The sequence below is a fragment of the Pimephales promelas genome, chromosome 1 (genome assembly GCF_988280905.1).
Source record: "Pimephales promelas chromosome 1, fPimPro1.hap1.1, whole genome shotgun sequence".
Classification (NCBI taxonomy): Eukaryota; Metazoa; Chordata; class Actinopteri; order Cypriniformes; family Leuciscidae; genus Pimephales; species Pimephales promelas.
The window spans coordinates 38,054,472-38,081,129 of record NC_142769.1 but is presented as its reverse complement, the minus strand read 5'-3'; the positions used below and the strand labels follow the sequence as shown (position 1 = coordinate 38,081,129).

Genomic DNA, 26,658 nt, shown 5'->3' with positions numbered 1-26,658 from the left:
TATGTATGTGGCATATACATTTCTGTAAGTTACTGTATCTTTCAACACACACCTATTGATCATTTCTGTTTATTTACTATTAACTAAGCTAGTGAAGAGAGATGATCGGTTCACATGCCATTTGAACTGAAGCGCTACAGCGATGTCTCATTTAAAAGCGCCAAAACTGTATTTATTGTTAGAATTACATAATAAAATTTACAGAATCTGAGAGCTGTGAATTTGTTCCATATCAAAAGTAACCTCCTGTGTTTTGTTTTTTGTTTTGTTTTGTTTTTTGACAGCTGTAATATAATACACATCATTGGATGCAAAATTCACTTTTATATGGTGTTCGCGTATAAATGTGTCTTGGATGTGGACACAACCACAATACAATGAAAAAAATCCATTCATTCCTTTTTTTATCCTCAAAAAGTCTAAACACTCAATAATCAAGCCTTTTGGATTTTCTGGTCCGCCCACGGCCACTGATGGACTGTCCTGTATTAGCATATTTCAGCCCTCTGCAATTTGTATACTGTATACCCCTTTTTTGGGGGGTGGTGAGCAGTTACTCATTATCTTTAAAAAAAAAACATGCATCCTTTTAAGTTCACTTATATAAAAAATTATTATATATTTAAATGTCTAATTAATCTTAAAATGTATAGCTTTCAATTATATTGTAATGCTGAATGGCTTTAATGGCTACAATTGAGAATTAAAAAAAAAAGTCATAGAGATGTCAAGCAGTATTGTTATCAGTGATACTGGCCTTCCTTCATTAAAAAGATGCCATTAATCAAATATTTGGCTACTGATTAAAATATAGGCCACTGTCTTTGTTGTTTCTACATTCATTTGGAGATTAAATGTGAAAATTACAAATGCAAATGTATTAACTTCTGTTGCTGAAGTTTTGCTTAGTTATAGGCTATATACAGGTATGTATGGGATTATGGCTGAGTCTTCAAAATGTACTGTCCTCCCGTCTTTGAAACGAAACTTTAATACGTTTATATTTCATTTTATATATAGTTATGTTTATTTAATATAATAAACAAATAAGCATGTTTTGTATGTTTTTGTGACTAACGTTCCTGTATTAGCTATATAGAAGCCAAAATAAATTCTCAGTATAGCATTGGACTCTACGATCGGCAGAGGTAATCCAGCATCCTTAGACCTTCACCAGAAATACGTCATGCACCGTCAAGCATAAAGCCCATTATTTTAAGTTATACTTATTTACTTTTTTTACTGATGTATTCACATCATTTTTTCAAAACTTTTTCAGTATGCTAATAAGAAAAAAAAAACAAATTAAATCTTTACAGGTTGAGGAGCCGTTCCGTGTCCTTTGGTATTTCAAAGCTCACAAAGAGGAATGGAACTTTTTTCAATATGCAATTATAATGCGGAAAAATAAATTAAAGGAAGAGAGAGAATTTTTGTGTTCAGATATTTGTGTTTGAATTTTTTTGTTTTGTGGGTGCAGATTCCAAGCAGGCTTGTCTATTATCTCAGTAATCACTCACTCCTACTGTCGGGTTTTGTACATTCTCTTCAATATCAACACTCTGTGACAGATGCCATTTGAAATAATTCTAGCTTTTGCAGATGTTATTTTTTTTTTAATTATCATCTATTTATTCATTAGCCACCACATTTAAACGAATATAATAATTCTACATTTTTCAGTCCTGTGTTTTCCGTCGCTATAGGATCTGCATTCCTGCTCAGTGGCAGAGGAGTGGCACTATTACAGCTAAAGCAGAAGCTGTTGTCAACATTCACTTCAAAGCAGGAAAGGTTCCCTCACATGTGGTTTTAAATGGTGTGGGGGAGCAGCAGGGAGCCTCTAAGGGTTAACTGATAATAGCTGCATCCAGCCACCAGATTAAAGATTCTTTTTAATTATACACATCTAACCACCAGCATAGTGAAGCCAGACAGGCTAAAGACGACTTGTGCAGATGATAGACACAATGTGCCAATGTGTTTTAAACAGTCTAAGAGGCCGGTGGAAGAGTGGGCCTTCAGGATATTCCTTTGTTCCCTTGGACTGACACACAAATGTCTCTGTGTGTGTATGTGAGACCGATCTCTCTCATATGTGTGCCATTTCCCCAGGCCACTGTGAGTTTGCTTCATAGCCGTGTTTATCAGTGGGAGAGGAGGCCTGGCTAAAGGGTTAATCAGAGCCAGGCCTCAAACACAAAACACACATGTCTGCATCTGTTGGTCATGACAAACTAATTTAATTGTAAATAATACTAAATTCTTGTGCATTTTGACTGTGTAATAGTATTATACGATGCACACTCAAGAAGCTCGGCAGTTTGTCTGAGAATCTACGCAGGTTTGAAAGCCGTCCTCTTCATCTTTTGCCATTTCCAACCTCACAAACAGGGATGGAGGAATAATAGCAGTCTGTTCTGAGAAGTTGCATAATGGTGTTCAGGTCTCCCCTCTCACTATTTTGCAGAGCAGTGACAGAATTCACAGAGGAAGTTGAACAAAAAGAAACCCTGTCTGCACAGACAGAACAGAGCCTCCTAATTAAACACACAAGACTTTGAGGAACTCATTCGTTATGTCTTTTTCTGAGAGAAGAAAAGGTCTCTCCTTTTTTTTCTTCTGGATATGTGTTCTTTTTTCTTTAGTTTAGCTACTTTAGCTAACCGAGTTGCTTATTAATATAAAAGGTCCGCAATAAATGAATGCTTTGTTTTTGTAGTTTTGTTGTTGACTTTATTTATTTTAGGGAGAAGGCCATATTTTAAAATAGGCTGTGGCCTGTTAACATGTTTTTCTATTTCCCTCTTGCCCCGGAATCCGTGTTTAGAGAATTGTAATCCAGTTACTGTACGCCGGTTTCATCTCCTCTCAGTCATATTACAATCACCATTATTTAACTGCTGCACATGAAGCTAATTACCATAGCTTTGTCTTTAGCCTAGAGCCATTTGGTTTGCCTTTTTAATTCAATGAACAACAATTAAATCCAATATTTCATTAAGCTCCCTCAAATGCACCAGGCGCCATATAATGGTGAATAATTCAGCTTGGGTTTTTTAGATAAATATAGGGGTGTCTAATTGAACAAAGATAATGCTCCTAATTTGCCTCTTGTTAGATGGTTTTGGTTGTCTCCCAGCACCCTTGTGATCTCTCATGCTAAAGTCTCATTTATGCAGAGACAGCTCTGAAAACAAGCTACGCTTAAAAAAAAAAAGAATGTGTTGCCAATTAGCATTGTCTGCCAGGCAAATGGATTGTAATAAGGAAGGAAATGAGCGCGGGCGTGTGTGTTTACATCTCTGCGCACACACGTTTTCCCGCGTGCTAATGCCTTTCTCTTTATGGTGTGGAGTATGCTAGCTTCTCCTCCACCACCAGGATGAGGGCCATAACGGTCTCATCAAATCCTCTTGGCTTGTGCCCAGTGCGGCGGAGCCTGAAACGCGCTCATCCTCCATTTAGCGGAGACTGTTAGCTGATGAAGAGCCCAACATGCGAGAGTGGAGATAAAAGAAAGCGGTGACCCAACTCATTAGCCCCCTTTGATTTAATATATTGACACTTGGATACAAATAATTCCATTTAGTGTGCTTGGTTGGAGGTGGTGCGGAGGATCAATTTAATTAGTTATGAAATGTGACTTCTTGTCACAAAGCAGGAGAAACGCTGACGTTAAATAAAGTCATGTGCGGTTCGAACAATAAAGCTTCTGTAGGCCCATTTTAAAACTTAATGACGCATAAAAATGGGCCTAATAGTTACATCCTTACCAACGGGCCATGATGCTTTTGATATTACTCTAGTCTAATGGATCGACGAAGGTGGAACGCTTAACGCCAGCTCAAACAGTTTCGGAAATTACGAATATAAACAGTGATCGCCTGGCTGAACGTTGATTGCTACAACTCTTTGCTTTCTGTTAGCAGCTAGATTTGTCTTTAGCGTTTATGATCAAATGAGGTTACAAAATCTCACCATTTACTAGAAGAGACATTTATTTGTGCGTATGTTCAGGCTAAAGACCATGGTTCCAGTATATGGTCAGACAACACAACACAAAGACATACTTGTGTGCTTCCGTATGTGATCATTACAAGTGACTCCTTAAAATCAGCCTGTGTTTGTTCAATTTTTCTGTTAACTCAAAAGCTATGAAAGGTTTTACAAAAGCCATTTTCAGCTTTCATGCCAAAATAATACTTCTGTCATCATTTACTCACTCTCATGTTCTTTCAAGCCTGTGTGATTTTCTTTCTTTTGTGGAACACAAAAGAAGATATACGGAGAAATGTCTCTATGTTGCTTTGTCCATACAATGAAAATCACTTTTGTCCAATGTTGTTTTGGACCCCATTGACTTTCATGGTACAGACTAAAACATTTAATTGTGTGTTTTCCACAGAAGAAAGAAAATCAGACAGATTTGGAACACCATGAGAGTGAGTAAATGATGACAGAATCTTTTTCCCCTGGGTAAACTTTCTGGGGAAAAAAGTAGCTGAGACAGACCTGAATTCAACTTGTGTTAATAACGGTTAGTAACATTTCACATCTGTGTAGCGTGCTTAGTGACATTGACACTGGGTGTTCGAACAAAGTTATCATTGCTCATAAAAATCAGCAGCTGATTTACGATCCATGGGAGCGGTTTGCCGAGTCCAAACCCGGTCAACGGCGGCATAAAGCAGTCGCTGTCCGGCCAGCATCGACCCCTGAATCTCATCAGAATGCACCTGTCACTCGCCGCCGCACCACAAGCCCTCCCAGATCATGCTCGACGGACCTATACTTAGCTCTCATTGTGCCTGGGCGCTGCGAGAGGAAAAATAGCAGTTGGTGGAGAACACATCCTCCAGTGTGATGTTGACTTAGTTTCCTCTCCCCTCCTGCCTGGCCCAGTGTTTTCCCTGTTAATGTTGAGCAAACTGTTTTGTCTTTGCATTGGCTTTTTAACATAGTCCTCAGCCTCCGTAGTGGGCACACACGCACACACAGGGGGAAAGAAGGCAAGGCATTAATAGCCTCTACTGTGTGCGGCCAGCCGGCAGTTTAGAAAGGGGGCCCGTGTTTTCTTAGGGCTAGGGTGGCAAAGCAAAGCATTCAGCCCTGCTCGTCGCAGCACAAAAAAAGGGCCGCTTTGTGTTTCGGATGGGGCGGAGGAGGGTCCGAGCATTCCCGGCGGAGTACAATGAATGGGCCGTTTTGTCTTTCGTCCGTTTTTCATGCACACTGAATTGTTGTTGTCTTTCTCTCGCTCTCCGTTTCTCCCTCGCTCGCTTTTTCATAATTATTCTTCCCCGTCACTGGGTGTGCACATGACATTTGAGCGTGTTTTAAAGTCTCAACACTCTCATGTGCCTGCAATAAAGTCCTTGCCGTAACAATGTCAGCTTTCTGCTGGACAACAGAGCGCTCTCTGTTGTTCTCCGGGCCCAGCTGCTGGAAGGGTAGAGCGAAGACAGTGGCTTAGTCTGCACACAGATGACAGGAAGAAGGAGAATGCTCCTCTCACTCTCTCTCTCTCTCTCTCTCTCTCTTCATTGACTCGCTCACTGGACAATGCCATTTTTAGTTAATGGGTGGTCTGACTCTGGATTCTCAGTTCTAAACTGTTGGGTCATGACCCAAAAATGGATCACAGGTCTGTTCTGATGAGGGAAAAACAATGGTAAATTCCACTTACTATATACAATTGGAAAATAAATAGGTTTATCAACCTAAAAGGGAGAATAAATCACTTCCCACATTGGAAGGCTGGAGACTGAAAAGGCTTTGTCAAAGGCTGTTGAATGTGTGCATCCAAAACACTCAAATGCATCTCTAACTTGGTTGCAGCTATAGACAGATGCCAACATGGATAGATGATATGCCTTTATAACTGGAATCTATGAACAAAACTTTTTTATTTATTTTTATTATTATTATTATTATTAAGATGCAGAAGAGGAAATGTTATTGTTACTAGAACATTATTTATATATTTTTTTATATATTATTATTTCAAAGTTTTCGTTTAATGATATTTTAGCCATTCTCGGGCTGAAGATTCTTAAACTATCTGCATAATTATCAAATATATTCCCCTATAGAGAGGAAGAATCAAATATATCTGGAAGAAAAGAGACAACAGTTTTTATTAATTTAGATTAATTTTAATTATTTTTGTTTTACAGAATGTTGTCTTTTATTTTGGTAACAACATAATTTCGTGTTAAAGAATTACCTTATTTTTTGTTCTTCTTTTTAAAACTTCTTAAATATGTATTGTTTGGAAGGTTGGACCAAGCATAAAAATAAATATTGATATTTAAATTCTTAATGCATAAAAGAACCAGAAAGTAAATCAAATGTAATATATATATATATATGAATGCATATCACACTGGGCGTTTAGCTGCCCTATACTACACTACCAAGGGTCTGGGGTGTATTGTGCCGGAGCCGGTTTTCATAGATGTGGGATGTATATGTGGGATAATGATGTTGGCCTCAGACTCATTTGTGGGTTTGTTTATGTCTGTCCTTTTCTCCCCTCATTACCCATGCTGTTTGAGCCAGTCCCCTCGGGTTTAGCCAGTTTACTGCAAACCTTTTTAATTTTATGACCAGACCCTGACAGAAAAATATTTTTCTCCTCCCTTTCCTTCTTTATTTCTTTCTCCCCTTTTCTTTTTTTCCTGTCATTGTGTAAACTGAGTCCCACATTAATTGTGTCCTTCTAGAACAGGTAATCCTGAAAGCATGCGGCGAGTGAATTAAATGAGTAGTGAGCGAGAGGTGGACGAGATATTTGTGTGCACTATGCCAGAGCAGAGCTGAGCTCAGAATATTACTAAAGCCTTAGGCTCGTCTTTGATATTTTATATGCAATACAACCCTAATTGCTTGAAATATTTACAGACTTAAATTACATTTTAGGTTCTTAGAGGCTCAACAAGAATTTGCCTTAAGAACATATTTCTGTTGAACACACACTGATCACATTTTGCTAGAGCTCTTAAGGGAATAGCCTTTACCCCCACATCTCTGTACTGAACTAATTTACTAATTTCACCATCCCAGCATGATCCTCGATTCTCTCCTTGTAATATTAAGCACACTTATTTGATTATTCATAAATTACCATCAGCAAATTGTAATGGCAAAAAAAAAACAGGTAATGTATTACAGAATTGTTCTAAAAGGTATAGTTCACTCAAAAATGAAAATTCTGTCATCATGTTGTTCCAAACCGGTATAAACACAAAAGATGATAGTTTGAAAAAATGGCTTTTTTGTCCATATAATGAAAGTCAGTGGGGTCTAGTGTTGTTTTGAAGCAAAATAATTGTCATTGTATGGGCAAAAACAGTCTTAAGTATCTTATTTTGTGTTCTGCAGAAAAAAGAAAGCCATACGGGTGTTGAACGTCATGAGTATTTACATGAGCAAATAATCATTTTTCATTTTCAGATAAACTACTGCTTTAATAGTATTATGCCTGAAATTCAGATCGGAGCTCAGTGTGTGTGTCGTATGCTTTTTTGTTGTTTTGCCATGAACTCTAGGGTGGACTTGAAGTAAAGCTGAAGTAGAAGGCAAAGGGTGGGGGAGGAAGGGGCCGTTCTGCTTTTAACAGCCCCGGACTTAATATAGACATATTGGAATGGCTCTTTTCCAAGAGGGCTTGTTTTACTGTGTAAGGAATTAGCGCAACAAGAAGTCATCTATTGGTTATTCCTCCAGACGAGCTGAGCGTGGGCCAGTGTCTGGTTTCTGTGCACCTTGCCCCGTTCGGCACACACGCGCACACGCCGTGAGTCCTCAGAATACATTTGTCCTCTGTCAACCCGGGGTCTTTTGTCGGCGGTGGCGTAACATACATTCAAATACACACTGTTTGCCAGTTGTCCTGTTCCAGTATCGGGAACGTTAATCTTTTACCTGTTTAAAAAAAACAAAAAAAAACACACAGAGAACAAAAGAATGAATGAAAACAAGAAAACTCAGTGCTCATCGACCGATAAGCCTTTGAGTCTTTGGGCGAGTGGATTGTCAGAGGCGGTCGGTCCAGGTCAAAGCCACGGCCGCAGCACAAAGCCTCTTTATTCCAGGTCCTGTATCTGTGTGGCTGATGAGGGCCTCCTGCAGAACTCCTCGCTAACAGAGCAGAAAGAGGAGAACAATGCATTTAGTCTGTGGCACCAAGGTGGATACCAGGTCTTAATTCCGGCCCCGCACTGGCAGAAAGAGCGAGGATCAAAGTCCGACTCAACCCTATCGATCCACACGTCCCGATTGTCATCAGGGGCTGAAGCGCAGCCGAGCAGAGTATCTCGCGCTTTGATAACGGTCTTGTGAGCGTGGGTTTATGTGTGTGCGTGGGTGGGATTAGAGCTCAAAGCTGCAGCCGCCGTGTGCTGGAGGAGTGCGGTTAACTGATAAATGACCTGTGACGTGGGAGTAATGTGTACTTGGGGATCTATGGGATTGTTTAAAAAATTTACCTCTTCAGAACAGAATAATGTGCAGACTCCCGAGCACAGAAGTGGTTTCATTCAGAAAAGAGCTCTCTCGTTTCTCTCTCTCGCTTTCTCTTTGCTGGTGAGTTTCCAGAAAGCACTCGCTGAGTGTGTTCACAAAGTAGCGGGTGTGAAGTTCACGCTGTCGGGGCCCGCCGTGCGGACTGAACGCGGTTGCCAGGTCCTCTAGAATCACTTCGCCTTAAAATGGATCCCCTAAGGTGGTTTTCTTTCCCAGTCATTTTGGCTCTGGCAGCGTCGAGCGAGGGAAAGAGAGTGTGACGTATCGGTACTTACAGTAACAGTGAAAGCTGCTTTCACTTTAAAACACCCCTGTGTTAGAGTCTTTATTTGAGATTTTCAAGAGAAACGGTAATGTTTCCAAATTTGGACCAAAACACATTAATGGTGCGAAAGTTTGTATGGCCTCACCTTTGGCTTTTAAATTGGGTTGGCTTGTGCCTAATGCTTAACCTAAGGCTCAGAGGATCTCTGACTCCTTCCAAAAACTCAAAGAGAGAAGAGAAGTCAGCCACCCCTCCCCGTCTCAGTCTTATCTTGTCAACACTGAAAGGCATTTTGGACATGTTAAAACAACTCCCCCTCTATTCCTTTTAAAAGGGGGAAAGAATCCCAGAGTGATGCTCCTTGAAGATCAATCTCTATTTTCATGTTAAGGAGAGTTGGGGACAAGTATAGTGGGGCACGTCTCCTGAGCCCAAAGGGACCCTTTAAAAGACAGCGAGGAGCATGGGTGCTGACAGGGGCCCTATTGAGGACAGTAATGACTTGTACATCTCCATTTTCTATGCGCTTGTGTGACAGCCTAGGTCAGGATATGCCAGCAAATACACATTTACAGCAACATGGGCCACTGCAGGAGGGCATAAACATATTAGTGCACCTGCTGAATTAGAAGCACAGCAGCCTACATGTATTCTAACAGTAATCCAAGTACAGTGCAGCTCCTTGAATAGGCCGGGCTGTCTGACCCTAGGATTAGTTGCTGCTGTAAACCATTATTGAAGCTAAGTGCTGATGTCAACATTTCCACTAACAACATTGATTAATCTATAGCTCCCTATTTACTTCAGGGGTCTCCACCCCCTTCTCGTTTTTTTTTTTGGTCATTCAACCTACAGCAAGCGTACATTGTGTGATTAAACAACCCACCGCTGACACTCTGCTTTCCGTGTCGGGAATTAGTGATCAGTAGCCTGATTGTAGCTCTGATACCCCCCCCCCCCCCCCCCAATGTGTAACAGTGTATGGTAACAAAGCACTGTCACTTTTTTTTTTTTTTTTTGGTAATAATCATGCTTGGCAAAAATGTCTAATTACTGTAATAAATTGTATCAGTTAATAATGAACAATTTAAACAAAATCGGTTTGATTCTGGGTTTTTTTCCTTTTGCAATATATGGAAAATAAAATGTTTATTACAATAGTTTAAAAAAAATAATAAAGTATTTGAAGAGTTCAGATGCAAAAGCCTCTAAGTGCCATTTGAAATTTTCTTCTTTAATGATGATTTTTTTATCAAACTTGTATATTTAAGTTCAGTAATTTCACTTAAATGACAATTAATAGGTAATTATCATATACAAGCTTGATAAAAATGATCATTCTAGAAGAAAATTTCAAATGGCACTTAGAGGCTTTTGCATCTGAACTCTTCATTTATAAATAATATTTAGACAGAATTTTGGTTAAATGTTGCTGTTCATCAGTACTTTTTTGTCATGTTTATTTGTGTAAATTATGGTGATTTTATTTTTGTGATTATTTTATTGTGATTAGTATAGGTTCTCATAATATCATATAATATAAATAGTAAATAAAAAATATAATATAATATAATAAATAGATGGGGACAGCTATTTATTATATTATATTATATTATATTACAGATTATATTAATCATCATTAGGTAAGTGAATCATCTTTACTTGAATATAGTTTTTAATTACATTGTAATTTAATTGTTTTAAATTAGCTTGGTAGGCCGACAAGCTACAGTTTCAATATATGCGCCTGATCTAAGGGCAGGAGAGAGTAGCGAAGACAGAGCCTGTGAGTGATGCGTGTATCTGTGACAGTGAGACAGATTGTGCTGTGTATCACCCCAGACTTCATCAGCTGCACTGAACTGATGATATATGTGAGACGCTGAAGGTGAAGAGGCCTCTCTCTCTCTCTCTCTCTCTCTCTCTGTCTCTCTGTCTGCCTCTACACCCTATGAACTGTTCGGCCGTGTGAAGAGAGAAAGAGGCTGCCAGCTACACAGCCTGACTGATTGCTACAGATGCTCTTCCTCAAGTACCGCGAGTTACATCCTCGCCACAGCAGGTCTTCGGGGACAAACAATAGCACCTGTTCCTCATAAGATGGGGCTCGTTCATGTATCTTTAATGAACTTTAGGACAGATGGCGAGAAATGGCATTATCCCATCCTCTGGTTCTAAGGATCCGATAAGACAAAGGGCAGATAGGAGCCAGACCTACAATGGGCTGAGTTTATGAGGTTCGGAGCTTCCTCAGGCCCGAGCTTTCCTCCTCACATCTGCTCCACTTCATTCTTTCACGCTCTTGAAGATCTGACTGGCAATACTAATGCTGCTTGCAGCCAGCCGCCTGGCACACTGACGGAGGGAGGGGTGAAATATCAGGGCACAGATACACAAATACGGGTGAGCATGTTCATGCGTACCATGGATACTGAATATAATGAGCGGCAGTAGAAATGAATCGAACACTATAGACTATTCCGTTTATGATGCTGTAGATATATTTATGAGCCAGGCTGTTTTATTATTTATCTGTAAGAGATGAATTGGGCACAATGTGATGTGAAATGTAGTTGTTTATGGTTACAGAGTAGACATGTATTTGCTGTGTGTATATTGTGTAAGAGCAGGTGTATTCTTATATCTGTCTATAGGCTTTCTTATATATCTTTCTTATATCTTATCGAAAAATTAAATTATCATAAATGTAATTATTTTTGTCTATCATGTTATATCTATGTTTTATTCATTCATTTTAATTAATATTTAATTCATAAATTTGATCATTTAAATGGAAATATAATTATAATTAGTTAAGAATTATAGTATTTTTCTTTGAAGTACTACTTTTCAGTAATTCATTTTATTTCATTTTTTATGAATTAATAAATAAGAGAACTTAATAAAATAAGAAATGTACATTTTTTTAAATATTTAACAAATAAATTAAATTTAAAAACAATAAAATAAATATAAAATAAATTAATTAAAACAGCATTCAACTAATATTAAGCCTATTTTGTTGTATTCATTTATCATAGTTATTAATTAATTATTCCATATATAAATATATACACACACACACTATATGTGTGTTTGTGTATTTAGAAACTATTATCATGATATTTGCCGTTGGTTTGGTTTATTTTTTCTTATAAGCAAGCATGATGCATGTCTATGTGAAGAGAGAGAGAGAGGAACAGACGTAAAGAGTCAGATAGATGCAGTGACTGAATGAGAGAGACTGACACATATAATAAGCGAGCTTCAATGCAGAATGCGAAATGCAATTTTTCAAAATCCATCTGTCTAAGTGTAAGCACTTTCCATTCCATTCTCTGTTCCATTCTCTATTAGCAGTCAAAGCAAATTGCCAGTGATCATCTTTAAATCTTTATCTGCATTGTCTGCTCAGCTCCTCCGGTCTACGTTAATTGACAGGCTTGAAAGCTAACCTTCACTATTAGTCCCCACTTTAACAACGCTTATTTGATTTGCCACTCAAAGATGTGGCGTGTGTGTAAATTAAAGTTTAATGTAAAGGCCTCATTACTGTAAATCATAACCTCTCAAACTGAGGGCAATTTATCTGTTTGTACTGTCTCTTTTTCTTTTTCTTGCTGTTCGCACCTTTTGAAACAGCATTAGGGAGTTCAATTTGATTAGCATATTTATTGTTAGCATTGTTAGTCATCAAATGATGTCTAATTCTAGATTGTTTTTAAATTATTTATATTTGTATTAAATAAGACATTGATGATTTAATTTAGGAACAGATGGGATAAGGCGTAGCAGGCCAGGTGTCTTTGTCATTATCCATATGTGCAGGACTATGTGAAATGACAAGTTGAGGAACAGTTGTGTTTTGGTTCCACTTTAAAAGCAGCTGTTGTATGTAATACTGTGGTTTTAAACTGATTTGTCTTGCAAGGGTAATGTGAATAAGGCTAATGGCAATTATGTATGTGACTGACCTTATCGGCCTTCTGAAGGAGAACAATTTACATGGTCAGAGCCTTTTCCAAAGCACTTAAATGTATCTGAGATAGTATAAGGCGGTAGTTGGTGACTCAATTTATCTTTTCTGCCTAATAGCTCCTTTCACTCCACTTACATTTTAATTCACCACACATGCAAGCAAACCTTTTCACAAACACATCTATAAGGTCATGTTAAAGAGCCCTCTGATTTCTTTCATTCAGCATTTTTGTCACATCTGTAAAATACCAAAAAGAAGAAAAAAAACCTGCAGTTCTTTCACTTTGGCACAGTCTCAACTCTGTATATGCACTTTTTAAAGTGCCACACTATAAACAGAAAAGTGCAGGATTTTTCCTATTTATTTTTGCTTAGGAGAACTCACTTAGTCCAAATCAATGAAGTGGACCTGAACACTTGTTTATCACCTGGGGAACAGGCCCTACTGAACTCTAACATTAGGCGCTCATAAGGCGAAAGCAGCATTAAAAAAAAACAGAGATCGCACAGACCTCAGCTTGAAATGTTGGTTCCTCAGAGCAGGTTGATTTCATGCCCCAATGCTGCAGCAGTAATTGCGTCCAGACCGGTTTTTATTGCAGGCTGATTTTAAAGAGCGATGAATGGAGAAACATTCTATAATGTGTTTATTTTGGGGGGGCTGACCTTTATTAACCCGTTCTCCGGTTGGGCTCCCCAGAGGCGGGTCGACTCGCCTGCATTAACTCTGCGCTGGCCCACAGTAGCGGCGCTGCAGCCTATCACACGCAGGCCGGAAGCAGAGAATGACAGCTAGATTGGGTCCGGCCAACACTCCACAAACATGTGTTTTCAAACTTCGATGGGAAGCCGCTCAGATCCCTAAATACACAGAGACTCTCATTTTTGTTGTCTCTAGTTGTCAGCGTGTCTGTTTTTACTCTTACACAGAGCTAATGCTATCCTTATGGACACCATTAACGTTCTCTTTATTTTGCGTTTGAAAGGCACCACACGCGATGCCAGGTGTTGACGTTATACATGAAATATCAGGAATACACAAGCTTTTGGGCTCATTCCATCATTTTCACAGCTGAAAACAGGTGCTGTAAATTACTGGCCTCCCTTGGGAATTTATCATGTAAATAAATGACCTTCCAAGAACAAGAGCCGTATTTCTGAAAGGATCCACATTTTCTGTCAGTCTCAAGTTTTATAAGCAGTGTCTACCTAACATTTCAAATTCTATCTAACAACGGATGTAGGTATTAACCTAATCGGGTGTTTATGATAAGTATGAAAATAAACACTGCTGTATATGTGCGTATGATGGTTTCTTTGAAGCATTAAGGTGCGATTAAGTGCAGGTATTTGGTGAGCATGTGCGGGTTGGACAGGGGTCAGAAAATGAGCGGTGCTGTCAGGCTGTGTTAGGCTCCTGTGTGATCTCCTCTCTCTCTGTGTTCAGCAGGTCCAGGGTCACATGCCTCCACTCATGATCCCCATTTTTCCACACGACCAGCGCACTCTGGCAGCGGCCGCTGCAGCCCAGCAGGGCTTCCTCTTCCCCCCAGGCATGTCCTATAAGCCAGGTAAGAGAACACACTTAAGCTTTCTGAGTTTCCACTCCATATCTTTGTTCCTGTTGCTCCTTGCACACTTGGCAGGTTTTTCTGAAAATGCTTGGGTCATCCTCACAACCAATTTCAAATTCCCAAAATTGAAATATTTAATAAGATATGAATACATTCATATGAAATATATGTATTTTAAAATAATAATTAATGGTACTGCAAATAATAATGTTACACATTGAGTTCACCCAAATAATGAAAATGTCATACCAAACCTATCTGACTGGTGGAAAACAAAAGATGTTTAAAAATATTTTTTGTCCATACAGTGAAAGTCATTGGGGTCCAATGATGATTTGGACCCATTTTTTCAAAATATTTTCTTTTTATTTAAATGAAGAAAAAAAAAGTCATACAGGTTTGCAATGGCGGTAAATTGTGATTTTGTATTTTTTGGTGAACAGCCTCTACATATTTAAAAGTTTCAAATATATTTTGTCAGGATTTAAAAAAAAAAAATGATGATAAACACTACTCTCTCACAACTGTGTTCTTGAGGGTATACAATAATGTTAACAAGTTCCTTTCAGGCTGTCTTTTATTTCTAGTATATTTTTTCTGCTTCACCATCCTTCACTATACCTCAGGGGAACTTACAAGTCACTTTTGAGCTTGCTTTACCTCCTTATGTCTTTCAGTCTTCCTCAACACATATTTTATCATTGCTTGATTTCTCTGACCGAATCATAACATTGTTTTAAAGGGCCCACCCCTTTGGATTCAGAGAGCAGAACATCAAGCCCTTCTTGTCAAGGCAATTAATTCTGAACACTGTGAAGTGTATCACCTCAATGAAGCAGCCTGTTTTGGCAGTGTTCAAGACGTTTTGAGGCTTCAGAACAATAGATGGTGGGAATGAGGGCTGGAATATAAACACTGTCGGCATATAAGGGTTTAAGCTTCATGGGCCATAAATCTGCTATTTTTTTAATATAATACTCTCTATGACCCTGTAAATGTTATTATATACAGTACATTTATAGTATTGATGTTATGCACGTTTAGTCACCTTTGTGAGGAACATGTCATTGGCACTGATATGTAGATGCTATGATATGAAGGCATACAGATGATAATGAATTAGCTTTTTATCACTATCCCTAATAATTTCTGTTTCTTAAGAAAAAAACAAACAAACAAACAAAAAACAGGAAGGTGGCATCTAGTAGTGCACATTTTCCATTTTAGAAGCGAAGGGCCTCTGGTGAAGCAGCTGTCGTACTTGTCCTGGCATGCCTTTTTTCTCCTTTTGTGAAAAAGAGAATTGCTCCTCACGCAAGCACTGTAATTTCAAAAACAAATTTGTAAGAAAATGCTACAACACGTACTGTAGGCTGACTCACTGCCAGTATCCCTAAACCTCATATCCAGCCATTGTTTTGGGGTTTTGGGATGTGCCAGTCTAAGTTTCTGTAAACAGTTAAAAGCATATCCTTGCCTCCCAAGGGATCAGTAGCATTTGGGTACATTTCCTTTTTTCTATTATTTTACTATTTTCCCCCTCCTTTCTTTGCTAATAAAAATAGGCAAGTAATGCTTTTTCAGTGTAGCTGCTGATTGTTAGATCTAACACAGAAAGGGAAAAGGAACATACTGTAAACTGAGACAAAAATTTCAATCAGAGTTTTCAAAGAAAAACAAAATGATGAAGGTCTGTAAAGAAAGCCTTCCTTTTGTCTTCAAAGTTTGCCTTTAGAAACCACGTTTGTTGTCAGCACCTCATCAAAAGGTTGAATATACAAGAAAAGAGAGAGAGAGAGATGGATAAGAGGGAGGAAAGCTTCAGAAGTTAGCAGGTGAGTGTTAGATTATTACAGGGTGTGGTAGAGCAGCTAATAAATTAAGTAAAAAGGTATATGATGGAACATAAAGTCAGCTATTTTGGAACTACAAAGGCATGACAGGTTGAACAAAGAGCCCGAGGGCTTTCTTTTCCCCAGTTTGATTTTTTAATATGTTTGACATGGAAAGTGCTTTAGTACAAATAACAGCAGCTGTAATGGAATCCTTGGCGTGTGTAAAGCACTTGCATTATTCATAATTTGCTAAACAGCAGAGGGGAGAAAGTTTAGGACGTAGCTTATTGCCATTTGTGCGCATGACTCGACTTATTGCCACAGATAATGCGATAGGACTCATTGCTGTTTGGGATGCCCAGCGTGGGGCGGCCCGGCCGGGTCAGTGCAAGCAGCAGAGGCCCGATGCTGATGGCCCTAACCCTGCAGTGAAACAGCAGAGATCCCCTTTCTCCCACACTGTGCTCAATGGCTTGGGCTTGGTATAAAGAGATGACTCAGGTCATTCTTTACTCAAATAGACTTGCGGAGGATAGTGATGATCCCCCCTGTGCAGACATGAACACATACGTATTGCTAATCGTGGATGTTCACTGCCTTTGGGATGCAATGAGCCCTCGATGCCCCCGCTGGTGGGACCGCTGACAGCCAGTGATTGTACAGAACAGAAACATTCATGTCGAAGAGTAAGTGCATCAAACGTTTAGACATTGATACACAACATTAGCAATTGATGATCCCAGTTTTGAGCAGGTACATCAGGGTTGTCCCTCATTCAGAACTGAATTGAGAATTATTTTTAAATTCCTGAATATTCTGAATATTGATGCAGTATTATTTGTAATAACATTAATATATTTTGTAATAACATTAGTATATATGAAGAGTTCAGATGCAAAAGCCTCTAAATGCCATTTGAAATTTTCTTCTTTAATGATGATTTTTTATCAAACTTGTATATTTAAGTTCAGTAATTTCACTTCAATAACAATAAATAGGTAATAATCATTGCCATTTAAGTGAAATTACTGAACCTAAATATACAAGTTTGATAAAAATCATCATTAAAGAAGAAAATTTCAAATGGCATTTAGAGGCTTTTGCATCTGAACTCTTCATATATACTTTTAAATGAATTGAAATTCAATGAAACTCATACAATTGTAAAGGTTTTTAGGTGATGGATGGATGGATAGATCAACTTCCTATGGGGTATGGCCAGATTTACACTCATGAACTCAAGGAAGTGAATTCTTCAATTGCTATAGATAATTTTCAGTCACTGTTTTACTTTTTTAATATGCCTTTTTAGTTTATAGGAGCCTGGAGTGTATAGAAGAAAGTATGATTAAGAGACAGAGGAACATGACGTGGCCAACAACTCTTATTGGTTCTGAGCATGTGTTGAACCACAACTCTTAAAGTATTTTTTTAATAGAAAAGAGCTTTCAATCTTGGCTTGGAAGAAGAGCTGTAAGCATGGCAGACACTGAACACTTTAACAAAACAGTTGATTTCAAAGAGAGCCCCACTCTTCTTGAATATTACACATGCTTGGCTCTTGGCATCAGGTGGAGTAGAAGTGAAGAGGTTGCAGAAGGAGCACTCTGCCATCCAGTCCTCCCCGTTCTCCTCCACCTTTTAATTAGCCTCGCAGCCCTCGCTTCTTATGTAGCACCGGCCTGCATCAGCGGTAGTGGTGCCCTGTGCAAGACCCTTGGGTCCTTCTACTTAAAGAGGCCCCGTTCCAAGTTTGGCAGTCCAAATTGGCCTCGATTTGCAGCATGATACCTGGCTGAAAGAGAATACACTATGAAGCTCTCTAGTAATGCCTTTATGTGAGAAAGCACTTTAAGCATTATTTAGCAGCCTATCATTTTATAAAGTAAAGAAGACAGAGGAGTATTGTGTTCTGAGCTGACAGAGTTTGCCCTTTCCTGCTTGGTGTCTTTGCAAAGCTTGCTTTGATAAGGTACCTCTCTAATAAAGTGATGCTATCACAGGGGAATTACATGATGTGTGAGCCAACAGCGTAGTTTTCAGTCACTTTTGGCTACTCTGGCTGGCCCTGTTACATGGGGGGAAAGCTTAGGTTCAGTGTTGGTCAGTTTTGTATATAAATGTGAGTTGCATCGTAAATTCATAGTTGCTTGATTTTTTTTTTTTTTTTTCAAAAACATTTCTGTGCATCAATTAATATATTCTTGCATTATTGTTATTATTATTTACATATTCATTTAGCAGATACTTACAATGGAGGAATACAACCAAGCAATTCATTCCAAGGAGGCAGAAATGTAAATTTGTCTTTGTTAGTTTTTTTTGTGATTTTTTCTTAAAAAAATCATATAAAGCTATTAATCAACATTTTTCAGTTATTTGGTTTGATGAGACTAATACTGCCTACATAGTGCCTAGCAGAGGATGCTGAATCAGATCTGAGGGAGCCCACTATTGGGCCCCAAGATGGGTTGATAATAAGCTCTTGGCCCTTGGCCTTAGCAGGCTTGGAGAAACAACCCGATTGGGCAGTGGCGTCACTGGAGCCTCCCTGGCATCCACTGGCATCCACTAAACTAGATTCACTTTCAGAGACTGACATAGAGAAAGCTGGCAGCCGATCTCGTCTACTTGATACACTGGCTGCCCACCCATCCCCCAAACCATTAGCCTTGGCCTAGTGTTCTCGGCTGGCACTTGACCTGCCCATGGCTCACATAACATATCACTACAAGCACAGAGAGAGAGAGAGAGAGAGAGAGAGAGAGAGAGAGAGAGAGAGAGAGAGAAAATGACCCCCTCTACGACTCTCATTGCACTATTTGAAATCTGTTCAGTTGCGTTCTTCATTCACTTCTGCCATAGGGTGGGATTGAATTACCTGGCTGCATCACAATGTGCTGTGGTCAGTCAGAAGAGTGTGTGTGGTGGTGGTGGGCTGGGTGGGGGTGGGTGCGGGTGCTTGGGCTATATGTTTACCCCCATGCCTGTGGCTTAATAGCTCCATATGTTGTGAGACGAAGTGACAGGCAGAAGTGGGGGCTGAAAGAGGGCCAATTCCCCTTCCATGGGCACACTTCATTCAAAGCTCTGCTTTTAGCCAGAGACAGTGTTATATACACCAACCACAAAAAAAAAAACACATCTCGCACACTTAACACACTTTCAGATGCACTCATTTCTGGATAAGTTTACCAGAGCTGTATCTCCAGGGGTTTTGTGTTTGAGCCTGTTTGTTTTTTTATTTTTATTTTTTTATCTGATTCCTTTTGTGCTTTCTGTTCACCCTATTGTATTGCTTAATTCTATTGGATACATTTGATCTCACTATGAAAATGTCCTACAAGCTGTATTTGCATACAATTTTGTCTTGTTAAAACCTGTTGAAGTTGGCGTCAACACCCTCTCTCTCACACATTCATATATTATTGTGCCAGATCATATTGTAAAACACATAATGGCATGTAGAACAATAGTTTGACTAGTCAAGCTTCTCACAGAACATGATATTGCGAAAAATAAAGTAAATGGCATAACCTTGCGCACATTGCACACCTAGATGAGAACGGACTGTGCAAGTGTGGGCAAAGATAAAAAAGGGAAAAGGCAAAAACCCAGAGTGTGATAGAAAGAGAGACGTTCCAGTGTAAATCCCACTCTGCTCTGGCCAGCTAACTCTTTTGTGAGTGCAGATGTTTGGGCTGAGTGCCGAGGCTGGGTGCAGGCAGGCCCACAGGAACTGTGTTGGCACTTGTCTGGCCTGCCGTTGGGCCGTTCATTGTCTCAACCTGTGCGCATTGTTCACTATCTCCCCCTCCTCCTTTCTCCGACAGGTGATAACTACCCGGTGCAGTTCATTCCATCCACAATGGCAGCTGCTGCCGCGTCAGGACTCAACCCTCTGCAGCTTCAGGTATGTACAGTCACAAAAGAATTTACGGGCAGTGGGCCAAGCCCTCAGCACCGTGTGAGCAAACCAGCTGTATGCTAAATAACAAGTTAGAGCTAAATCACTCACACACCAGTCCACCCCTGCAAGCTTAACACCTTCCATCTGCAATAAGGCCGTTTTTACAGCGCAGCCTTGCATGGGAACCGGGTGTTGCATCAATGAAGAGTATTTCAGGGGCCCCTCATACCTGAATTGCTTTATCTGTTGACACTGTTCAGAGTAACTTTGTGGTATCATAATGATGGAAGAGCTTCCAAGACCCTCAAATGCAGTCTTCATGTACTTTAATATAGATTAATATCTTTATACAAGTTTATCTCGTCATGTTTGTCATTTTAATCGTTTCTTTTAATCCTGATTGTTGCTTTGTTTACGTTGTCACACACATAGAACAGGGTTGTTTTGAGCTGATGGTAAGAGAAAGGGTTTTATTACCGCAACTAATGTCATTAGTCTTTCCTGTTTAGATTATTTGTGAAATGTGTGCTTTGAAACTTCATAAATGTTCCTTGAAATTCTTCAAACAAAGACTGAACAAGAACGAGAGTTAAAGGCAATACAGCTCGCAGCCCTGTAGTGGATTCATTTAAAAAAAAAATCCCTCACTTTTTTATTCATAGACAGTTGTTGTTTTGTCAACAACAATGGTAAGTGGTTGATAGCAATTAGACATTAGGCTCTCTGATAGCTGGGGATGTTACAAAACAAAGCCGAGAGCGGAGGGAGGACGGCGTGCAAGGGAGAGAGGATAGGGGAGCGTTTTGTACTTTTTCTTCTTGCTGATACATGTGCACAATTTGTCCTTCGGAGCTTATCGCTCTCAGCATTAATGAGCCTTGGCAAGTCGGAACAATGCTTGCAGCTGGAGCTAGAAAAGCCTTTGCTATAGCATGCGACTTTGGGGAGAACAATCATCTGCGTTGAAGGTGTGGAATGTGTCTATTCATGTTAAAGTGTATGTAAAAATGTGCGTGCACTTGTATGAGCGAGCTTAAAGGGGAGGGAGCTTGTGAGCAAAAACTGATTAAAAATCATTTCGAGCCGTACGTGTAAGCGCGTCTTCCCTCCTCCCTTAGGAGTAGGCGGCGGTGGCTGAACCAGGGCCCGTCCCGTCTATTTATAGCGTTCCTGATGGGCCAGCTCGAGTCTGGGATAGTCGTATATCAGGAGACACCGAGACCCCTTAGCCATTCATTGTGATAATACATTTAACCCTGGGAATGGGCTGAGAGCGAGTCTCGGAGTCCACGACTTGACTGACCTTTAGAAAATACAGTAAACACAAATGAGTTGCATTCCCATTAATTGAAGTTTGTCTTTCAGCCACAGATTTAGCCAAGCAGATTGGTATTTACTTTCGGTACCCTTCAGTCTAAGAAAGCCCTGCTAGTCAAACATACCCTTTCCGCCGCAACTGAGCAGCTATCATCATGCGAAAGATGATTAAAAACGATCAGGACAGAGATCGGGGAGATGAATCTCGTTCCGAGTGCAACAATAATGCCATTAGTGCTCGCGTTGCACCCATCTGGCTAAGACTGAGAAGTTGCGTGCAAGTTCACTATGAGGACAAAAAGGACAGGCAAAACATTATTTTGAAAGAAAATGACGACCGACAGATGCAGAAGAGGTTGTAATTTAGTGGGGAAGGGCGATTTGGATTGATTTGTTCGGCAGTTAGCACGTGCTAGCATGAGGTTGTGGCTGCTTTTGTCTCTCTTCCTTCTTTGAGCAGAAATAACAAGCTTTGAATTCCTGTCTTAAATCAAAGGAAGCAAATCTTTTAAAATATGTCAGATAAATGAGGGCCAGCGCTAGGTCAGTGTTAATGAGAGGTATGTATGGATTTGTCTGCTGTGTCTGGGTGATTATCTGTAATGGCAGTATCACTGAGCTCTTGCCGCTTATGCATCACTGATCCGCTCGGTGGGAGTGACCTCACCTATGAGATCCCCACTTCCTGTGCCAGTGGACCCACCCACCCTGTGCCACTGGCTGGGTGCATCTGTCTAATTAGAATATCTTCACTTGTCAGCAATTCTGGCAAGGTATCATTTTCCCTAATTTGCTCGGTTTAGACTGGGGAAATATATGAACCTTAAAAAATGCTCTGATTGGAAAGGAATTAATTCCCACAATGCTGTGCTCGGTCATGCAGGAAGAGGGACGGCCGCTCTGCCAGTCTTAATGTTGTCGATGCTACCACTCGCAATTTTACCGTGTCATAACAGTAAGTGGGCTGCCTGTGGAATCTCTCTTTCTGTCTCGTCTCTTCCCCGTCACCCTGGCCCGTCCTCGGGCTAACAAAAGGCCTCAGGTCCCGGGGAGTGGAAATGAAAGCGGCCAGGCGATCTGAGAGCGTAATTTGCTTGTCAATACATTTCCCTCGACTGGCGGCACACGCGTACATGCGCCCGCTTGTCACCCCGTGTCCCAACGCGGCGAGTAATTTCGTTCAATGCATTCCTGACAGATTGGCCCTTGTCTGCAAGTCACCAGAGAAAAGCCGCTCAAACTATTCCCAAGACCGCATGCCTCTCTTCATTAAGACCCTCTCAGGGTTCAGGATGAGCTGGGCACGGCCTCCAAACAATGGCTCCATCCCCCGGCGTTGCCTCCCTATTAGAAGTGACACCTCTCACCTCCAGGAGGAAATTGTTTTCGGATTGTAGCCGTATGACCCGACAGTCTAAAAGGAATTATCCTAATTCTACAAAAGAATTCGATTTTATTTTTTGTCTGTTTGAATTGCCATTTAATTTGGTAGCATTCAAGATCACCTTACATCAATTGCTTAGAGGAAAACAATTTCCTTAAAGCCATTCTCTCCTTGATGTATTGTTTTTTTGCCACAAGTTCTATACAGATGTCAAGTCAACTTGTGAGAGGCCTGTTTTTTATCATTGGAAGCAGTCTTTTGGGTTTAAGCAGTCCTAAAATAAAAACATCATGGGATAAAAGCAGAACATCTGGGTTTCCCCGTGGCATATAATAGAGGGAGCAAACACAAATAGGACAGGCTGGCCTCTCTCTTTTATTTTCTCCCTCCTTTCATTATTTCCTAATCCGTTTCTTTCTTCATGAAATTAATTTACTGTTGAATTTAAGGAGCATATTTAAAAAATATGATATATATTCTGGGGTCTCTGAAAGTCTTTGAGACCCCAATCAGAACACGAGGCCGAGGGTTAAATCTTTGCAACACTTCTTAAGCTAAAGGTGCTTTATTACTGCTGAAATCGTTTGAAGACTGTACTTGAGAGTCGGGGAAACTTCTCTGAAACTTCTGCTGGGGTTGAGAAAATGAGGGAAGAGAGGAAATACTGTGTTATCTTTTGTTTGGATGCTCATGTCTCTGCATTCCGGATGTGTGGAGGGAACAGGGCTTTCTGCCACGGCTAACAAGTGGAGCACTTTGACTATGAGCTGCAGAAATGAGAGCGAACAGCTGCTGGTGTGATTGAGGAGGAGAGGAGAGAAAGAAGGAGAGGGGAAAGGAGTGGCGCGTGCTGTGCGAGACAGACTCCGGAGAGATAGCCAGAAGACGAGAGGCAGTATGAGCACAGAGCAGAGGCTCTAATGGGAGGGATAGGTGGACATCTGGATGGACAGAATTGTAAAACAGAGAGGCAAGTAAACAGATATTCAGAGATGCAAAACATGTAGCTTAAGATGACCACCTGGGTTGATACCAGCGCAGGGTTATTAGCATTGGCCTTATTTATAGGACACATCATACATTTCAAGTTAGTGAAGCTATGTAAGGGTAAAGATGGAAAAAAAAAAAACGAAGCGGATGGGTTGAGATGGGGGGAGGGAGCAGGCTGGGCGCCAGCAGATGGGACAGATGTCTGGCCATACTGGAAAGCATTGGCGCAGCACACTAGCGCACCCCTGCTTCCCTTTCTGACATCTGGGCCAGCCTGGGTCAGCCCGCCTGCCTTGGGCAATGAGCCTGGACAAGCCTTGTGGCAAACGGGCGCGGGCACCCCAATGCTACTGAAATGGCAGAGTCGACCATGCGGGAGTAACAGTCCTCTCTCCATGCTTCTGCTCAGCTGTGGCCATAGAGAGAGCCGAGGAGAACACACAAACACAAGAGCCTTAGTGTATGTAATTTAGTGTGTATAGTGTGCGTATGTTTTGACGTATGATAATGTATCAGTGGGGTTTTTTGGCCTCGTGGATACGTTTCAGTGAGCTCAGACTGGGGCCTATGTGGATAAGTTGGAGAGACAGTCATGCACCATTATAGCTAGAAGCACTAAAATTGGCTAAATCTGCCACTGTATTTCACAGCATCTGCCAGAGTGCAGTCAGCCCCTCTCTTTAAGAGCAAACAAGAGACTCAAGTTGTTGTTTTTTTCCTTGCATGATGGCCTATTTGCCCATCATATGTGCTGAAATCTAGTGTTTCATGAGCCATTTCGGTCTGCGGTCTCATTCTGGTATAGCGCAAGCACAGAAATTCAGAAAATATGCACACTGTGAACACAATAAAGGTAAAGTACATTACTGTTCAAAAGTTTGGGGGTCAGAAAGTTTATTTATTTATTTTTTTTTTTAAGAAATGAATATAATTTTTTTTTCGCAATCATGCATCAAATTGTCCATCAAGGATTTAATATATAAATATATAATAGCAAAATATTGCTATTCTATTCAGACATTGAAGACTGGAGTAATGGATGCTGAAAATTCAACTGTGCTATCACTGGAATAAATACAATTTTAAATGTATTAAAATAGATAACAGTTGTTAAAAAAAGAATATTAAATCAATGTTTTAGCAGTTCTTGGATCACTTCTTTCAAAAACATTATCAACTTCAAACTTTTAAACGGTAGTGCGCATCATTTTTTTATCATTAATTATTTGGGATAAGACCAAGTGTGTGTTTACAATGAGCTTTGAGCATTTTTTTTTTTTACTTTATTTATAGTGTAATGGAGTTTAGACAAGAACATTTGGGTGACAGAGGGAGAATGGGATTGCAATACGACCCGAAAATTTGCAGTATATGTGCGCACAGCTCACTGCACCACAGCTCTGTCTTTGAATGCCATTTGACAAAAAAAGCGTAAACTTTCTTAACCGTGCCTTTTCCATTTATAAACAGTTTATCTTGAGCGTTTACATACCTCCACACAGAAGTGGAGCACTGAATTAGATCTCCGAGACACTTGAAAGCAAAGTATCCCTGAGTGCTGATGCGTCCAGCAGCGGTGTGGTCTGAAAGTGTCGGGTAATCTGGATTATCTGCAAAAACTGTTGTTGCAGGCAGAAATTCTCTCATTTAACCTCTTTTCTCTCCAGAGGGGTTGTTTTTAATTATCAGAGGCTAACTGCCTGACCTTGGGCCGGACTCCACTCATTTGGAGTCCACGGACTGTGATATGGGCTTGGCTCATATGTGCGAGAGAGGGAGGCAGGAGATATTAGTCGGTCTGCTTGTGTGTGTCGCTTGAAGTATGAAGACTGCGGGCGAGCGAATTGAAAAGCCCCATTTCCCGAGCCCCTCTCTCTCTAACTAAGCTGTATAGCAGCGAGTCATTTAATGCTCAAGTGGACAAAGGTATTACCTGAGTCACTGGGGTGGATCAGGCCTTTTCTCTGCAGGCCTTTCTGAAACCACATGCTGAGAGCAGCTCAACATCTCTGCCTCTCTTTTTCTTTAGCTCTCTTTAGGCCTCTCTCCGGCCCCACTAGTGTTCTATCCCCAATGGCTCCCATTTCCTCAGAGCCAGCAGCTTCAGTACACACTGTAATAGCTCTCCACTGTGTCAGATTGCTGCTTATACACCACTTTGTATGTCTGTTGATGTTAGCGCACACACGTGTGTTTTGTGTGTGTATGTGTGTGTTGAGGTAGCAGCTGATGCAGTGCTCATCTTTTGTTCCTCTTTTAAAGAATCAAAGCCAATAACCAAATTGAGGGAAGTTTGAGAAGTGTCAAATAAATGTTTTACGATAGATTATATAAAACAAATATTACATTATATTCATTTACATTGTATTGTACAACAGAACATTAAATGCTTCACAAAAACATTACTTTAAATGTTCCAGTAGAAATTTCGAAGATCAGCCTATATATCAATATGTGATCTTTCACTCCTCATTTGTGAGACAGAAATAGTGTAATCTTTATTTTTGTAGCTATATGTTTAGCATTAATAGACAGTGTTAACTCAGACTGATGAAGGGATTGATAGATTGATGGGATCAGCCATGCTCAGGATTTTAGTTTTGTGGGGCAGGGGGCATGAAGCCAGCTTGTCCCGGCTGCCCTGTTCCCTGTTCGGCCATTGACTTTCAGCATAACCCTCATTAGCGCTGGCCCTGTCTGCTGTAGAGACCCTGCAGTATGGCTGGAGGAGGCCCAATGGAGCCCTGCATTACATGCCCTTCAGACAGTTTACCACATGTGTCCTCACACCACATCAGCAGTCTCTCTTTCTCTCTGTGTCTCTCCTTTTGTCTATTTTCACACCTTTCAGCATCAAAACACATGGCCTTAATACA

The 26,658-nt window shown here is 40.3% G+C and overlaps 1 protein-coding gene across 11 annotated transcripts in view; it reads left to right on the top strand.

Annotated features, from left to right (window-relative positions):
* The window catches only part of sox6 (SRY-box transcription factor 6), a 150,832-nt gene that overhangs the window by 93,540 nt on the left and 30,634 nt on the right, over nucleotides 1–26,658 (top strand). For 9 of the 11 annotated variants that reach the window (XM_039656894.2, XM_039656887.2, XM_089129617.1 and 6 more), the window contains 2 exons: nucleotides 14,220–14,343; nucleotides 20,015–20,094. In XM_039656894.2, the coding sequence (XP_039512828.2) occupies nucleotides 14,220–14,343; nucleotides 20,015–20,094 (204 nt within the window). The remainder of the gene's footprint in view (nucleotides 1–14,219; nucleotides 14,344–20,014; nucleotides 20,095–26,658) is intronic. The other 2 variants (XM_039656820.2, XM_039656870.2) reach the window with 1 other exon arrangement.